The sequence below is a fragment of the Spermophilus citellus genome (genome assembly GCF_964194105.1).
Source record: "Spermophilus citellus genome assembly, chromosome: 3".
Lineage (NCBI taxonomy): Eukaryota > Metazoa > Chordata > Mammalia > Rodentia > Sciuridae > Spermophilus > Spermophilus citellus.
Genome location: NC_138184.1, coordinates 187835410 through 187852152, shown reverse-complemented (window position 1 = coordinate 187852152; position 16743 = coordinate 187835410). Strand labels below are relative to the sequence as shown.

Sequence of the window (16743 nt, the reverse complement as noted above, 5' to 3'; positions counted from 1 at the left end):
TTGCGATAACAGATGGCAGCTTTGTTATTGCTTTTGAGGACCAACTATGTGTCAGGTACTTAGTAGTTTTTTTTTTTTTTAAATATAAGGTTGGTGTGAAAATTGAGAACCCTTGAGGATAAATAATATCATTTCTACTTCAGAGTTGAAGGAACTGATATTTAAATAACTCATCTGGGGTTATGGACTCCCTTATGGATCCATGGTCTGTAAATTTACTTTTTTTTTCCTTCAAGCAAAATCTCTCATTCCTAGAATTTCAAACATTACAGATTGGTCCTGTCCCTTCTTAACTTTCATACTATTGCCCCTACTTTGCCCAGAGAAGTTACTGTGTGTGTGTGTGTGTGTGTGTGTGTGTGTGTGTGTGTTTTACTGAGGATTGAACCCCTAGGACCAGGGCTAGGATATATTCTCAGCAAGTGCTCTACCACTGTGCTATATTTCTAACACCCACCACATTTTAAAAAATGTTGAGACAGGGCCTCTCTAAGTTGCTTATGCTGGCCTCAAACTTGCAATCTTCCTGCCATACCCTTCCAAGTAGCTGGGATTACAGGTGTGTGCATCTGTGCCCAGTTTACTTAAATGTCTTAACATGTGAAAATTCAAATAGCTGGAAGGAACAGCTCCCTGGAATTAAATCAAGATGTCCTATTATAGGATTGGAAACATTTGGTCTTATTGATATTTTCTTCTCATATTCATTGATTTTCTTTTTATCTTTTAAGAAATTTTTGGTACAACAAAACATCAGCTTTTAAATAATAGCCTAAAGGTTATTCAAGAGCAAATAACAAAATACTGTTTCTATAAAATAAGTAAGGATAAATTAATTAATTCTATGTCAATTGTACCTTCCATGTTATAGTACTAAATATAGTATAGTTATTCTATAAGTTTCTGGGATATAGGGGATTCTAATAAATAATTCTGAGAAAGAAATTTGACTGCTGAAGGACCAAGTCCCCAGTCAAAGGGAGGAGAGGCAAGTATGAGAGGGAGCAGCTTTGTTCAGTGGTAGGAAGTATTGGCTGTAGAGGTGGGGTGCAGGTAATGGAGTGGTGGCAGCTTAGGAAGTCCTGGCTTCTGCCTGGTCAACTAACTTTGTTCCTTCATTTTATTAATAAACATTACTTCTTTTCTCCTTTGCAATTCTTCATACATACAGAACTAAGAAACATTAATGGTACAGAGCAAATGTTTTTTGTTTAAAAAAATACTCCCTAACAAGTGGAACATTGCTTGATTTCAGCAGGTGGGTGACATCTATACAGGAAATGATCTCTCATTCTCTTTTTTTTCATGCTTGGGGTTTTGAACCCAGGGCCTCATGTATGCCAGGCAAGCACTTTACCACTGAGCCACATCCCCAGCCCTCTCATTCTCTTTTTATATTTTAATTTTTTTTTTTGAGACAGAGTCTCATTATATTGTCCAAGCTTGCCTTGAACTCCTCGGTTTCAAGTAATCCTCCTGCCAGGTAGTTGGGACTATAGATGTGGGTCATTGTCTCTACCCGTCTCTTATTGTTTTATTCGGTAAAACCAACATTTCTCTAAGATCTTGTTTTAAAAAGGAGGAGGAGGACTTCTCTTAAAAATTCAGGCAGGTGAATGCCTGTAATTGCAGTAGCTTGGGAGGCTGAAGCAGGAGGATCGCGAATTCAAAGCAGCCTCAGCAATTTACTGAGACACTAAGCAACTCAGTGAGATCCTGCCTCAAAATGTTAAAAAGGGCTGGGGATGTGGCTCAGTGGTTAAGTGTCTCTGGGTTCATGCCCTGGAACAAAAAAAAAAAAAAAAAAATGTTTTGCATGAATATAAAATGTCAAAATTGGAAATATAGTGAGCTATACTTTGAAAAGTGGCTTACTCGGATTCATTTCTAGCAATCTTTCAGCTAAAGTGATCTTATTATTTAAATATCATATTAATTTGGAGGAAAATAATATAGAACATCTTAACAATGTTTTTTTGTGTTTGTTATTTTTATTTTAATTTCCATATTAAAAGTAAAATAAATTTATTAAGTTTTGTGAACAATTTCCAAGGCTCCTACCATTTTCAGATCCTTATTATTGTGCAAACCAAGGTTTAAAAATATGAAAATATTGTTATATAAATGAGAATACATATAACATGTGTAGGATGTAAAGCTTAATCACAAGGACCCTAGAATCCCAAAACAGCCTTAAAACTTAGAATATTACCAATAACATTGAAGCTGTGTGTCCCTATTCCTCAAGTTCATCCCTCTTTGCTAAATATTAACTGCTATTCTGAATTTTATAATTTGGGTTCTCTCTCTCATGCTTTTAAAATCGTATCACATACACATACATTTAAAAGTGATCTGCTATTTAGTTTTTTTAAAAATATTTTTTCTTTATATATGACAGTGGAATACATTACAGTTCTTATTATACATATAGAGCACAATTTTTCATATCTCTGGTTGTATACCAAATATATCCACACCAATTCGTGTCTTCATACATGTACTTTGGATAATAATACAATATTTTTAATCCATGATTATAGTTACATAACTTTTTTGAAAACCTGTCTTCAGCAGAGAAAATCACTTTGTGAACTTTCAATATTATTGGTATATTAATTTTATTAACATCTTTGTTAGGATAAACTAAGTAAATTTTTGGAAGGTGGACAGAATTGGAAAACAAATTTTATGTACAGAAATCATAAATGGTAAAAAGAGTTATAAATGTCCTTACTGTTTTTGTATTCTAGATATTTGAATGGTGGTATTTTCGCAAATACGGAACATCGTTCATTGAACAAGTCTCAGTAAGCCACTTGCGCCCCCTTCTGGGAGGGGTTGACAACAACTCCTCCAACAATTCTAACTCCAGCAATGGGGACTCAGATTCCAACAGGCAGAGTGTCTCAGGTATGGAAAACTTATTACAAGATTATTATGAATATGAGATACAAAGAATCTGTTGAGGGTTAAGCTTCAGGAAAATATGAAGTTAATTTTCTGAAGGATTTGACAAATCTCTATCAGAAAAGTAGGGTGTAAGCATTCTAGGGAAAGGAAATGTTTATGTTGTTAATTTTACTTTTTCTCCCATTTATTTTAGCTAGTGGTTATTTATTTCAGTGTACTCAACCGGAGACCAACATCATTACTGGTAGTTTCTCAAACTTTAGTGAATGGATACATTTTCTTTTATGTAATTTGTCTAACTAGATCTGATTACTCATTTGCTTAAAAGCCTTGGTTCCCATTTCATTGAATGTAAACTCCTGTTCCTGATTCCTCAACACACACAGCGCAAGCTGCATTAATCTATCTTGCCAACTTTGTTACCTGTCACAGTCCATGCCCTTTCTCATGTGTCTACCTTGAAGCCACTTCATTTTTTGTACACACCATGTTTCCCATGATCCTGTGCCTAGAATGTTTTTTCCTGGGTTGGTTCATCCATCACTGTCCATCAGCTGTCACACTTCCTATGAAGCTTTATCTGCTAGGTGTACACTTTCTACTTTTATTCATCCTTCATATTTTTTCCTTTAGTAACACTTGTCAGACTGCATTGTAATTTTTAAGATGTTCTAATATCTTTAGCATTTGCACAGCATTTATTATATCTTTGCATTTCAATGAGAAGATGAGAGGATCTGTGCTTTCTCTGCTTGTAAAACAAGAGGGAAGAATACAACTCTGAACTGAGTCTCTTCATTGACTCTGTAAACATTTCCTAAGTACTTTGTAAGAACCTTTCTTTGTATTGGCTCTTTTGAATATTATGAAAAGTCCGTCCTTGTCCCAGTGGAACACTCTGCCTATTGAAGAAAACAAAGCCATAAGTGCTCTGATTGTAAGAGGGAAGCATATAGTGCTGTAGAAGACAAGGAGGCCCCGGACCAAACAGGGAGAAGGAGATTGCTTCTTGAAGGCAAAGACACCAATTCTGAGACCTGAAGGATAAAGAAGTTGAAGAGTTAGACTAGATTTTTTTCATTCTCTGTTCAACAGCTCAATCCACATTTCATAACTGTCTAGCCATTGAGGAACATTGTACATATATTTTGATGCCAATGTTGATTCAATACTCTTTTTAATAGACTCTTTGAATGGTGGTATTTTGACAGCTGAGAGGTACTAGGAAGCTTTCCGTACACATTATTTCATTCTAAAGGATCCATGTGTGGGCGTTGGCACCACCCAGGTAACAAAATTCTTTGGGACTTTGTAAACTCATCTACTTTGTGAAAGAAAGGGAAAGAGACCTGAGAAAAGTAAACTATTACTTTAACAGCTGCTCTAATAAATGTGGCTTGTTTTTCTAATGAGGAATCTTGATCTTTCAGTCATAATTATCATAAGCAGTTGTGGATAATCACTACCACTGTTCATCTGCTGTGAATGCACCATGGATTAAAGGTGCTGTTGGCTGACTCAGATTACTTTGAGTGACACAGAACATTGTAGAAAATTATCACATTGAAAAAGAAAACATCCTTATTTAAGGGCATTCTTTATAGTGAATACATTTATATTTTCATTTAAGTCCTTCCTTTCTCTTTAGCCAGTTTAAATCTTTAGATATTCCTTAATGCAATAAAGAGTTCATACTCTTCTTGTTACCACTATAATTTCACTCTCTTTCTTAGTGGATGCCTTGATTAAACTTATTCATTATGTTAATCTCAGTGCTATTCTTCATAAAGGAGAACCTAAGCCCTTTTGAAAAATATATTCAGCCAGGCACCTGTATTCCCAAGTCATTGGGAAGATCATTATTGGTGCCTATGAATTCTAGACCACTGAGCAGCCCAGTCTCAAAAATAAAACAAAAAGATTAAAAAATGTATTCAATAATAACTGTGGGAATTCTCAGTTTTATTTGTATCTAGTCTGTATCTGGCAAGAATTAACTTTTGATTATCACTCAATTACATTACTATTTATTGAGTACCTACTATGCATTTCATATTTCCATTAATTTCCTGTATAATAGAGTATTGATGATCTGATTTTATAATGATGTTTAAATAATTACTTTTTAAAAATGAGAATTTCCTTGTCTAAGTATGTTTTGGGCTCAGTCTTCCCACCTCTTGATGTTTGGGTTACTAATATTTGTCTAATACTATCTAACATTTGTCTAACAAAGTTAACATTTATGAATGTGTTCCTTGCTTTATTTAGTTTAGAAGTAAACTGCTCTTTTTCTTTCAAATGTATAGTCTCTGATAAACCCTGCTGATACATCTTTCTATCATACCATGTTTCTCATTGCCTTTTCTTAATTCAGTGCTGTTTGTGAGCTGATGATGCATAGGGATTTAACATGTGGACTGCTCTGTCTGAAGGGAAGGGATCCTTGGAGCATAATATTATGAATTGAGATTTATGTAGGCATCTATTTGATAATTTACCTTTTTCTCAAATAAGTTGCCATGAAGACAAAGATCTGCAGCATTCACCTTCTTCCAGATGCTAGGAAAAAGTACAAGGTACTCTAGCACTTAAGCATCCTTGCCAAAGTCAAGTTTAAATCCTCAGAAATACTTTAATAGCATTTTGGAAAGAATTGGATCTTAGGACAAACTGTGATATAGTCATTTGGCTTCCTATCGAAAATTATATCATTTTAATCTTACTTAATTTTCATAAGATAGATATTTTAAATTCTAAATATTCTAATGATTCTGAATTCTAAATAATTCTAATCCACATAAATATGTATATTCTGAATTTTAAATTCATTATATCACTAGAGGCAGTTCCAGCACTGATATAATAAAGGTAATAAATCAAAGCAATGGAGATGAAGAAACTTCTATATAGAGAAAAAATACATGTTAAGCTCTTCATAGATATCTATTTTTTTCTCTCCATAGAAGTTTCTTCATTAAGCTCTTCATAGATCCTAAACTTTCATAACAACAGAATGAATGGTTTTCTCCCTAGGAAGCCATATAGTTCCAATAATAACCAACACTCTTGGTACCTTCTATCAGCTTTACATGATATTATTTCACTTAATCCTTACAACAACCCCATTAAGCAGGTTCTGTAATTGTCTCCATTTTTTGCTCCGGGAAGCTGAAGTCATGGGCCCAAAGTCACATGACTCATAACCTGGACAGTCTTTCTTCAGAATCCAGGTTCTTAAACTGAAAAATTTAAGTAACCCTCTCCACACCCTCCTGGGTATAAAAGTGAGGTTTAATGTAACTATTAAGCAAGTAAAATCATGTTATTAAAGCCCTGTACTATAGTGCATGACATTATTGCTGAAGTGACATGGACCTAATGTTTTTTTAAAAAATATATTTTTAGTTGTAGATGGACAAAATACCTCTTGTTTGTTTGTTTATTTATTCATTCATGGTGCTGAGGGGCTAACCTAGTGCCTCTTACATTCTATGTAAACACTCTAGCACTGAGCTATAACCCCAGCCTGGACCTGACTTATCTTTAAAAACACCTCAGTGGCCAATGGTTGACAGCATAGCCTCTGAGGTCATACAGATGTGGCCCTAATCCTGGCTCCATCACTTTCACAGTGAGTGATCTTGGTCATGTCATTTAACATATCTAAGCTTGAGTATCTCAATATGGAAATATGGGAATAAATAATATCTACATCACAAATGTAGTTTGGAAATAAAATGAAGCCCATGCAGAAGTATCAAGTCAGAGGACAGCTGTTTGGCAGTGTCTCCCGGATGAACTGAGTTCTCTGTGAATGTGATGAGGGAAAATGCCACAAGCACTTGAGGATGCATCTGTGGGGTCAGCTGGGCTTATTTGCTAGCTCAGTCACTCTTTTACATCCATGTATTTGAATCTTGCATTTCAAATATTTCCCTCTGCAAAATTGCAAATTGTCATGTGTCAATGACCTTTGGGATTGTTCTTAGTAGTCTCAATGAAGACAAACTCAATTTGTACTAGCCAAAATTTATCGCATGTGTTGAAAATAATTGTCTTTGCCAATGCTGATTAAAGCTTTCCAAAATCTTTGCCGATAAAATTTATGTTTTATTATAGATTAGATTTTTAGCTAAATGGTAAAGATCCGAAATAGTTTTAGCTGCTGGCAAATTTTTATTTAATGAACTTATTTCACAATTTCCACATTATTTGTTAGAGTGGATTGACTTAGGTCAGAAATGACCAGTGAGAAATATGTGACAGATAAAATTAAAGATTTAACTATCTTGGTAATATTCTTAAAGAAAGTAATATGCTATCTTGAATAAAGTAGGTCAATAAAAATGGGCTCAAAATTTGTATTTACTTACACCCTTGCTTATTTCATTAAAGAATTTGAAATAGTAACATACTTATTGAATTAAAAGCTATCTATATGTTACTTTGTGCCTTTAATTCTAATCATTTTTTTCAAAATGATTATTTTGAAATGTGAAATATTTAAAACAATTTTTTTAAAAAATGAAGAGTTTGCTCTTAAGGATTTCTTATAATTGATCTGTATGATACAAAGGATTGGGTATTCATGTCTGAGGTACTAGAATAATGAATACAGGCATAATCACATGCCATAAATTAACTTGGGTTAATTTGAAGATTGAAGTACAACCAATGACATTGTACTTTAGACCTGAAATGCTTAACGGTATTATTGAAGTGACTAACATTTGCCCAAAGGAGTTTTCAAAACTATTCCTCTAATGGAAAATTTAATTAGGAAGTCACAGGATTTTCAAATATGGTGTTGCAGGTTGACAGTTTTATTGCTTATCATAGGTAAAAGTTGAGGAGTCTGGACATCAGGCATTTTCAACTTATTTGCTGTGGACCTTTGGGATACTATCTGGCTTTTCAGTATTTTACTTTTGTAAAAGGGGTCTCACATATGCCTCTCACTAATTTGGGTAAAGGGTAAACATGACTTGTACTTTAAGCACTTTTGTAGAAAGGATCAATGACAATTAAGCTTATAACTCTAACAAAAATTAGTACTACTGCTGTTTATAATATTGTCAGATTTGAGATTTTTGGGAAAAAGTGGTCAGTTTTTATTATAAAAAATCTTTCTTTAGTTCCACTCATGGAGTCCCCTTCTCCTCTTTTCCTCTTTATTTTGCTCTTGTTTCTGCACATGAGAAAAAAACATTTGACCCTTGACTATTTGGGTCTGGCCTATTTCACTTGGATGATGTTCACCAGTTCCATCCATTTATCAGCAAAGGCCAAAATTTCACTCTTCTTCATGGCTGAGTAAAACTCCTTTGTGTATAGATACCATATTTTCTTTATCCATTCAGTGGAGTAGCTGAAGGGGATTGAGGGCAAGGAAGGAGGTACAGGAAGAAGGAGGAACTGCAGAATGAAATTGAGCAAATTATGTTATGTATGTATATGACTATACCACAGTGAATTTCATTTTATGTGTGTCTATAAAATACCAATTAAAAAAATAAATAGAAGGAAGAGCAATGGAATAGAGGAAGGGAAATCAGGGAGAGAGGAGAGGAAGTAAGAGGAGTACTTGGGACTGAAATGGAGCAAATTATATTCCATTATTTTCAAAATGAATTTCACTATTATGTATAACTATAATGAACTAAAAAAGATATTAAAAAAGGAAATCTTCCTATGCTAGAATTAGTATTTTATATGTTTTAAAGCTCTCTATCATTTATTTTTATTTTAGAAAATGTTTCAGAGTTAAGTTGGACATAGAAAATTAGTTTTTTCCATGCGATTAAAAGTCCTATGACTTTGAGCCTTTTGTCTTTTTTGAGAATTGATTTCCTCTTTTTCTTGAGGACTATGACAAAGAGGAAAGTCTGTGGTTCTTTCAGAAAACTTAGTGCTTTTATAGAGCTTCTTTTGGTGGGATGCCAGGTAGTGGCTCAGTACCCTTTGTACTTTCCTGCCCAGGCTAGATGCAGATACAGTCATAAGCTGTATCTGCATTTTTTTTTTTTAATACTGGAGATTTACCCCAGGGAGTGATCTACCATTGAGCTACACCCCAAGCCTTTTCTTATTTTTTATTTTGGAACAGGGTCACACTTAGCTGCTGAGGCTGGCCTCAACTTGTCCCCCTCCTGCCTCAGCCTCCCTACTTCCATTGCAGTCGGGCACCACCACACCTGGCTATATCTGTTTTTGCAAGTCAGGGCCTAGTGCAAGTGTTAATGCATAAAGAATAAGAGAGTATGAAGTAAGTATGATTGAAGTGAAAAGTTTTAGTAGGAATTAATCCTACTAAGTAAGTTTTTTCCTGCAAGCTTGCTTTTAGAAGTCCTTAATCATACTAAGAATTATTTTTAGGTGTTCTTTCTCTCCCACCCCAAAACTTATATGTGTCCTACTTTAAGAAGGGAATGAATCTGCTCTGTAGACATTGGAAACTAAACAGGTGCTTTTTCAATGCTTGCTCGTTTATCTCTCTTGAATTGTATTCTTGCATGCATATTGTGGTCACACATTTCTGCCAACAGTTGTGGGTAGAGATTGTACTATGGACGCTGCAGATGGAACTGGGGAAAGCATGTTTTTGTGTCAGGGGCTTATTTATAACTAAACTATTAATGACATTAGTAAGCCCTTGTTGGGGTCCCAACCAACATTTATTGCTTTCCAAGGGCACTAAAAATGTGCATGTTAATGGAAAATTGGAGAATGTAAAATTTCTTTTGGAGGTAAAATTCTAAATCTGATTTTACATAAGGAATTTATTTCTCAAAGTACATATAAGATGAGAAACAGGACCACATGTGGAAAAACTCTTCCTGTTTGGAGATCTGAGTTTAATTTCTTCTCTTAAATCTTCATACTTTAATATGTTTGGCATTTACACCCTTTGTCCGTATCACTAAACCACATCAGGCAGCCTTATATTTATGTGGCATGTTCCCTAGACTGATTCCAGACTAAGAGTTTTTGTAATAAAGATAAGATGATGGAACAGAACAAAAAAGAAAATGCACTGGTCTAATTTAAAGCAAAACTTTGATCTTTGTTAATATATGACCTCTAGATTGCTTGTTTCTTAAAAGAAAGTAACCTGTCCTGCATCTTCAATTTAAAGGTTTTAATTTGTGAAGATATTTCTTATGTACTACATTATGTATATTTTATTAACATTGAACAGAGTATATCTGTTTCAGTTATTTAGATCTTCATTTCTAAGTTTCAGGGACAGTTAAAAAACTGCATACAGGATACACAGGACACCAATATCAACAAGGATTTTTTTTTTAAAGTTCAGTTCTCTAACAAGAAGTCATGAAAGCAGTATTTCATAGTGTTTACTGCACCCCCTGCTGGCCACATAATGGTACTTCCTAAATAAAAATAATGTCTACATGCTGCTCAGTGAACACTTTAAATACACACACCCACACACACACACAAACACACACACACACACACACACAGAGTTTATCTTTAGAGTTATTTTTGTTTAGAAATACTTTAAATTTCATCTGGTATATAATAGATTTGAAACTTTAATTGAAGGCAATTTTCTTTCTAATTTTCCAAATATTGTTTGAACAGTGTTTATCCTTCTAGGCTGTATAATAATGTATTTGTTTGCCATAGTCCATTTTATTGATATTTCAGATAAAATTCAATAGGGAGGAATCATCTTCCCACATATCCCTATTTTTCTATTGTGAGTATCCTTGTACATACATCTCTGGGTATGTTTGCTATATGCTGACCACAAACTTATAATACTTGTGAGGCTTTGAGATGAGCAATTTGAATCATGAAAGAGTTTTTCTGAGGAAAGGTTGGCAGTGGTGAGGTTCAAAGAGTTACAGCAGCCAGAAGGACAGAGATCATGTTGTTTGGCTCACCAGTGTGTCTCCAGCCATGATCTGGAGTCAGTGTGTCCATGACCCCTTTGTGAGGCTTTATGTTTGAAGAAAAAATAAGTATTTAAGAGAAACATAATTTTTATTTAGTGCCACATAAACTGACAGCCAACAAATCTCAGTTTTTCAAGAGCAAAATTCAGAGATACTGCACCAAGTGAGGAAATATAATTTCCTAAATGGCAGGTTAGTCTAAATGACAAAAAAAAAAAAAAATAGGGTCATTACTTAAAAACATTAAGCAGGGCTGGGGATGTGGCTCAAGCGGTAGCGCGCTCGCCTGGCATGCGTGCGGCCCGGGTTCGATCCTCAGCACCACATACAAACAAAGATGTTGTGTCCGCCGAGAACTAAAAAATAAATATTAAAAATTCTCTCTCACTCTCTCTCCTCTCTCACTCTCTCTTTAAAAAAAAAAAACATTAAGCAAATTTAAGCCTGATTTAAAGGCAAATGCATCTTCTTTAAATGAAAGCACATGTTTCTGTTATGTGTATACTCTTCATTTGCTATTTTAAAAAATATTTATTGAGATGATACTGCTTTATGCCCTGTCATTATCACACTGTATTATAGTTGATGTTTTACTCAATAACCCCTTGGTGCTCACATCAGCCCATGGGATAGATGAAAGGTCAATGTTAGATGTGAAGGACTGAGGATAGAACCCTAAGTAATCACCATGTGGTCTTTAATGTTCTTTAGATTTCTGCAATAATTTTGTGTGCATATGTCTTTGGGTGTGTTTTTCATTAATTTTACACACACAGAGACACACAGACACACAGATATTTTTATTTTCTAATAAAACCATATTCATCCAAAGAAATATATTATTATGGATCAGTAGAAAGTCTTAATCACAGGGTGTTTTAAAAAATTGGAGCTTAGTAGTCACACACTTACTGAAACACTGTCTTGAAGCTCCTGATTGATTTCCTAAGTCAAAGCCCTATAATTATAAATTTCTGTGGTCTTTGACCAAGAGGTGCAATCTCTTAGTAGCTAACAACAAAGATATTACAGTTATGATTAGCATGTGTGTCTGAGTAAGTAAATGATGTTAAAAATGCTTTAAAGTGATTTCTTTTTACAGCATTTCCCCTAAAATAGTCATAATTTCATTAATTTTCTTACTTTCCAGGAAGGCAAAGCAAACTGGTGAATTGTCATGAAATCTCAATTAAGAGTTTAAAGCTCTGTGTATTATATTTTAGAGCTGACATTTAGTTTGTAATGTGTGATGTTATTGTGAGACATATTTTAGAGCAAGAGAAAGGCATGTTACTTCTTCCTGTACTTTTAGCTTATAATTATAGAAATAATTTCATAGAATCTGTTTAGATTTCTCAAAATAACTATAGAAATTATGAATTAGATGATTTTGTCATGTACTTTCATTTGGCAAATGAGGAAGTTTGGACCCAGAAAGATTAGGTGAAACTTGCCTAAGCCACATTTTCTGATTAACTTGTCAGAATTTTTCTACATAGCTTCCCTGTAAAGGATAGAAAATAAAATTATCTTATCAAATGACCAGGAAGGGTGTTTTGTCAAGTTCATTAGCTTGTAATGTCACTGAACTTATGTGTAACATTTTCATATTTCTCTTTGTTTCAGAATGCAAAGTATGGAGAAATCCACTAAATTTATTTAGGGGTGCTGAATATAATCGGTAAGCATTTTGACAGCTTGGGAAACAAATGAGTCTGGTTCGGAGAGAAAAGACATCAGCAAATGTTTTTGCTGGTTCATTTAGGGGTCATGTTACAGTGTTTAGTGCTTCCATTTTTTTCAAAAATAGTAAAATGTTTTGATTTTTCTGTTTCATAATTAGGTTAGCACAGGATTTGAGATGATATACAAAAATGTATTGTTTTTATATATTTTCTACTACAGTCATTCGTTTCAGTATTATATTATACAATCAAAACATTTTTAAGCTTACCTGGAACATGGGTATAAAGTAGCAGACAGGTTATGTTGGAATTTAATTTAGTGAAGTATATCAGGCAAGTCAGAATTTTCTTTCGTAGCTTTGGGGAAATGTCTATTCATAATACTAATTAGGGAAGGTTTTCAATAGCAAGGACTAGTAAAATTTTAAGGCAAAAATAGAGAGGGAAATGTTTGCTTCTTTTCTGCTATATAATTCCTGAAGGAAGAACAAGATGATTTAAATTGTTTTTAAAAAATTTTTATTAGCAAAACCATTTTAATTTAAATCACAACAAGTTAATGGTTTATATTTCAACTCCTCTGCAGCTTACTATTTTATAAGTCTTGCTTTCTTCCCTCAGAACTGTCTGACTATCTTCCTTCCTCTTTACAGGTACACCTGGGTAACAGGACGAGAGCCTCTGACTTACTATGACATGAATCTTTCTGCGCAAGACCATCAGACGTTCTTTACTTGTGACTCGGACCATCTGCGTCCTGCAGATGCAAGTATGGAAAATTCTTCAGATAGTCACTGGGAGAGAGGGTTTTTCAGCTTGTTTAAGAACCATAGTTTCTGCTTTTAGAATATCTGCTCTATAAAAGCCCAATAAATAAAATATTAAATTGCTGATTGACAGTAGAACCTAGAATTTTAATGCTTAAAGCTTTATCTACAATGAAGTATCAATGTAGAAATGAGGCTTATTATAATTTAGAACATGATTTTTAAAAAATGTATCAAAGTTGGATGGATAAATTTTGAAAACATGTAAATCTTACCTGAAGCTAATACAATTCATGGTTGAGATGGAATGGTCATATTGCCTTGATGATATTCTAACTAGAAGTTGGGATTCATGGAATCTAAATGATTAATGAATACATTTTAGTAACTTAAATGCCTATTTAAGTCCCCTAATTTTGAGTGGGGATGTGGCCTTGCCTACTAGAGTCTGTGTGTGTTTTCCTTCCTAGAGAGACTTGGTTAAGCATGTATTTTACCCTGCTTAAGTTACAAATAATCCTGCTGATATAATTTGTATTGCTAAGCTTAGTCAAAGTAAATAGGTGAACAAAAGCTTCTTAAACAGAAAGTTCTATATGCCCTTAAAAAACTGACGTATAGAATACAAATTTATCAAACAAATTAAGGAAGGAGATGATTATTCTTTGTTTTTTAGTTACTCTTTGCCATGGTGGAACATCATAGTATAAAGGTTACCAAGCATTAAGCTTCTTACAATATAGTCACACACTGCTTTGACATATAGAAACTAGATTTGCAGACAAAATTGAGGAATAAATACACATGTTAAGCAAAAGCCTAATGCACCTCTTACTGACCCAACTCCTAATTCTTCAAATGGTTTCAGAATGTTCTAATATCTAGATCCTGTAGCAAGTATGTAGGAAAATGACAGATAGAAATTATTTTGCATCTAAGTAGAATGAAGAAATTAGTAGCAATGGACATTTTAAAATATGTAAACTCATGTATTCTCTTAACAAGAAATGATATTAATATGCAAAAGAAATAAAATCTGTTAGGATGCCTTTTCTTGATTTTTTCAGTCTATAAGATTTAGTTTTACAGTTAGATGAGCACACAAAAAAGTTCAGTATCAGCAATGAAATAGAAAACTAGAATATATTTGTGTGACTTTGTAAATTTGGGCTGACCCTGTTGATAATGAAAGTCTCTTGTAACTTTAAGCTGAAAGCTATTAATTTTTATGTTGTTCTGTATTTAATCTTCCTAATTATATGTACTGATTGACTTGCTTTTTTCCTCTTTCTCTAACGTAGTAATGCAGAAAGCCTGGAGAGAGAGAAACCCCCAAGCTAGGATTTCTGCAGCCCATGAAGCCTTGGAGATAAATGAGTAAGTGGAGGGAAAATCTTGCTGTTAAAGAGGAACTTTCATCTTTTGCTTAATATATTTGTTTCCCATTGATGGGATGCTTCCATTAAACTATGTATGACATTAGAGGATTATTTGGGGGATATTATTTTATAAAATTTTCTTTTTATGAAGGATAGCCATGTGGAGGTGGTTTTAGTCATTTTAGAGAGCAGTGTAGTAGCTTTGTTTTAGGACCCTAAATTAAATCCTTTTAGGGATGTTGTGACCAGATAAAATAAATACAGTTCTTTACATGTCTAAAATATTTTGAAAGGGAAATTTTTCCAGATGTAGAATGCTTCTCTGTACTATCACATTTTCCAGGTAGGACTTCCAGTAGTGGGGAGACACAATAAAGTCATAAGGTGAAAAAAATAACATTAAAATTATTTTACAATCGAGGCAAAAGATAAGAGGAAATGCTGCCCTTGGTGTTGTTTAACATGCTATGGGTTACCAAGGAAGGCTGGGAAATCTCTTCTGGAGATCTCAGAAAATGAGAAAGATTCTTAAAGTTAGAGTCATAAAAACTTAGGGTTGGCAAAGACCTTAAAGGTCACTTAGCTCAACCACCCATCTGGTGCTTGAATCACCTCGAGATTATCCTTGCCAAGTGGTCATTGTTAAACTATTTTATGATTTTTCTGAAGAAGGTTACAGAATCTTCTCCAGAGGTCTTAAAGAGAAAAGAAAAACGATTCACTTGAGACTTGGGAATTCTGCCATTGTAATCAGTTGATCTAGATGGTTTCTGATTCTGTCATGCAACATATTTACTTTCCACTTTCTTGTCATCTACAAATTTGATATGCCTGCCTTCTGTGTTTCATCATGTTTCTGAGCAAACTATCAGGGCCAAGAATAGAACCCTGTGACATGACATATAGAAACTATGTTGTAGGTCCATATCTTCATGAGTCACCATTCTTGGTATTATTCAAATGATTACTGAGCCACCCAGTTATACTGTGATTCAGCCCATATTTTCCATTTGCTCTTAATGCCAGTTGTAGCTGTGGATCTTTAATTCATAATAAATCTACTACAAAAAACTATGTTAGAACAACTTATTTATTCTTAGGGAATTTAAGCTGGCTTCGAGTGGTTACTGCTTTCTTTTTAATGTGCTTGGAGACCATCTCTTTAATAATGAGAATATTGTTCCAAATTACTTCTCTGTAGTTTGGGAAGTTAGCCTTCTTCCCCTTTTTGAAAAGCTATACTACATTTGTCATCTCATCTTCGAGTGCCTCTCCATTCTTTGTGATTTCTATCCTATGGAGCTATCTCAATAGGGAGCAATTCCATGGCCTGCCTGCAAGGTCTGTTGGTTTCCTGGGATTCATCCATCCCAATACAGAAGTTTGTTCAGATGGATCAGTTATTTGCTATCTTACATCTTTTTACTCATTTTAGAGTTTAATTTCTTTCCCCCTTTTCAGTCTGACAAACATTTTCCTTGATAGAGAAGCCAGGTGCAAGATGGGAGGGAGAGAGTGTCTGCTTTCTCTCTGGTATCTACTGCTGTTAAGCATGAACTTTCTCTGTGTTGCTGATGGTGTTTGTCTTTTTCTGTTGCTTTTTGTTGTGGTTTTGGAGAAGTGGGGATGGTGATGGGGCCTTAAATCTAATTTTAAAGTAGGGAATAGAGAATTGTATTAGTTATTTTAAAACTGATTTTTGGTTTTGTTTGTTTGTTTGTGTGTGTATATGTGTGTGTGTTAGTGGTTTGTTCATTTTGTTTTTTTGTCTTTTTATTTGGTGGGGACAAAGCCTCAGATAATTTGGAGTTTTAGCACTCCTGATTTTATTCTTATGAATTCACCCCACTCTCTTGCAACCCTTCATTACATGCTCTCTTTCCATCTTTTTTTTACATGTCCTTTAAAAACTCTGACCTGGGAGACATCTCTGTGAAGCTGTGTTTTGGTTACTTATGTGCCACCCCTTTCTTCCCGAGAGTCATTGGTGATTGTAGTTATATAGTTTTACATTTGGAAGCTGCTTAATCCTCTTAAACCATTTTTCCTTCTGAGTCTCATGCCATTAAGTCAT

At 34.2% G+C, this 16743-nt stretch overlaps 1 protein-coding gene across 12 annotated transcripts in view; it reads left to right on the top strand.

Annotated features, from left to right (window-relative positions):
* ST7 (suppression of tumorigenicity 7) overlaps positions 1-16743 on the top strand; it is a 279293-nt gene that overhangs the window by 166298 nt on the left and 96252 nt on the right. For 11 of the 12 annotated variants that reach the window (XM_081286857.1, XM_081286860.1, XM_081286856.1 and 8 more), the window contains 4 exons: positions 2754-2913; positions 12465-12519; positions 13177-13292; positions 14592-14667. In XM_081286857.1, coding sequence (XP_081142983.1) covers positions 2754-2913; positions 12465-12519; positions 13177-13292; positions 14592-14667 — 407 coding nt within the window. Of the gene's footprint in view, positions 1-2753; positions 2914-4097; positions 4202-12464; positions 12520-13176; positions 13293-14591; positions 14668-16743 lie in introns of those variants that run through there. The other variant, XM_081286867.1, reaches the window with a different exon arrangement.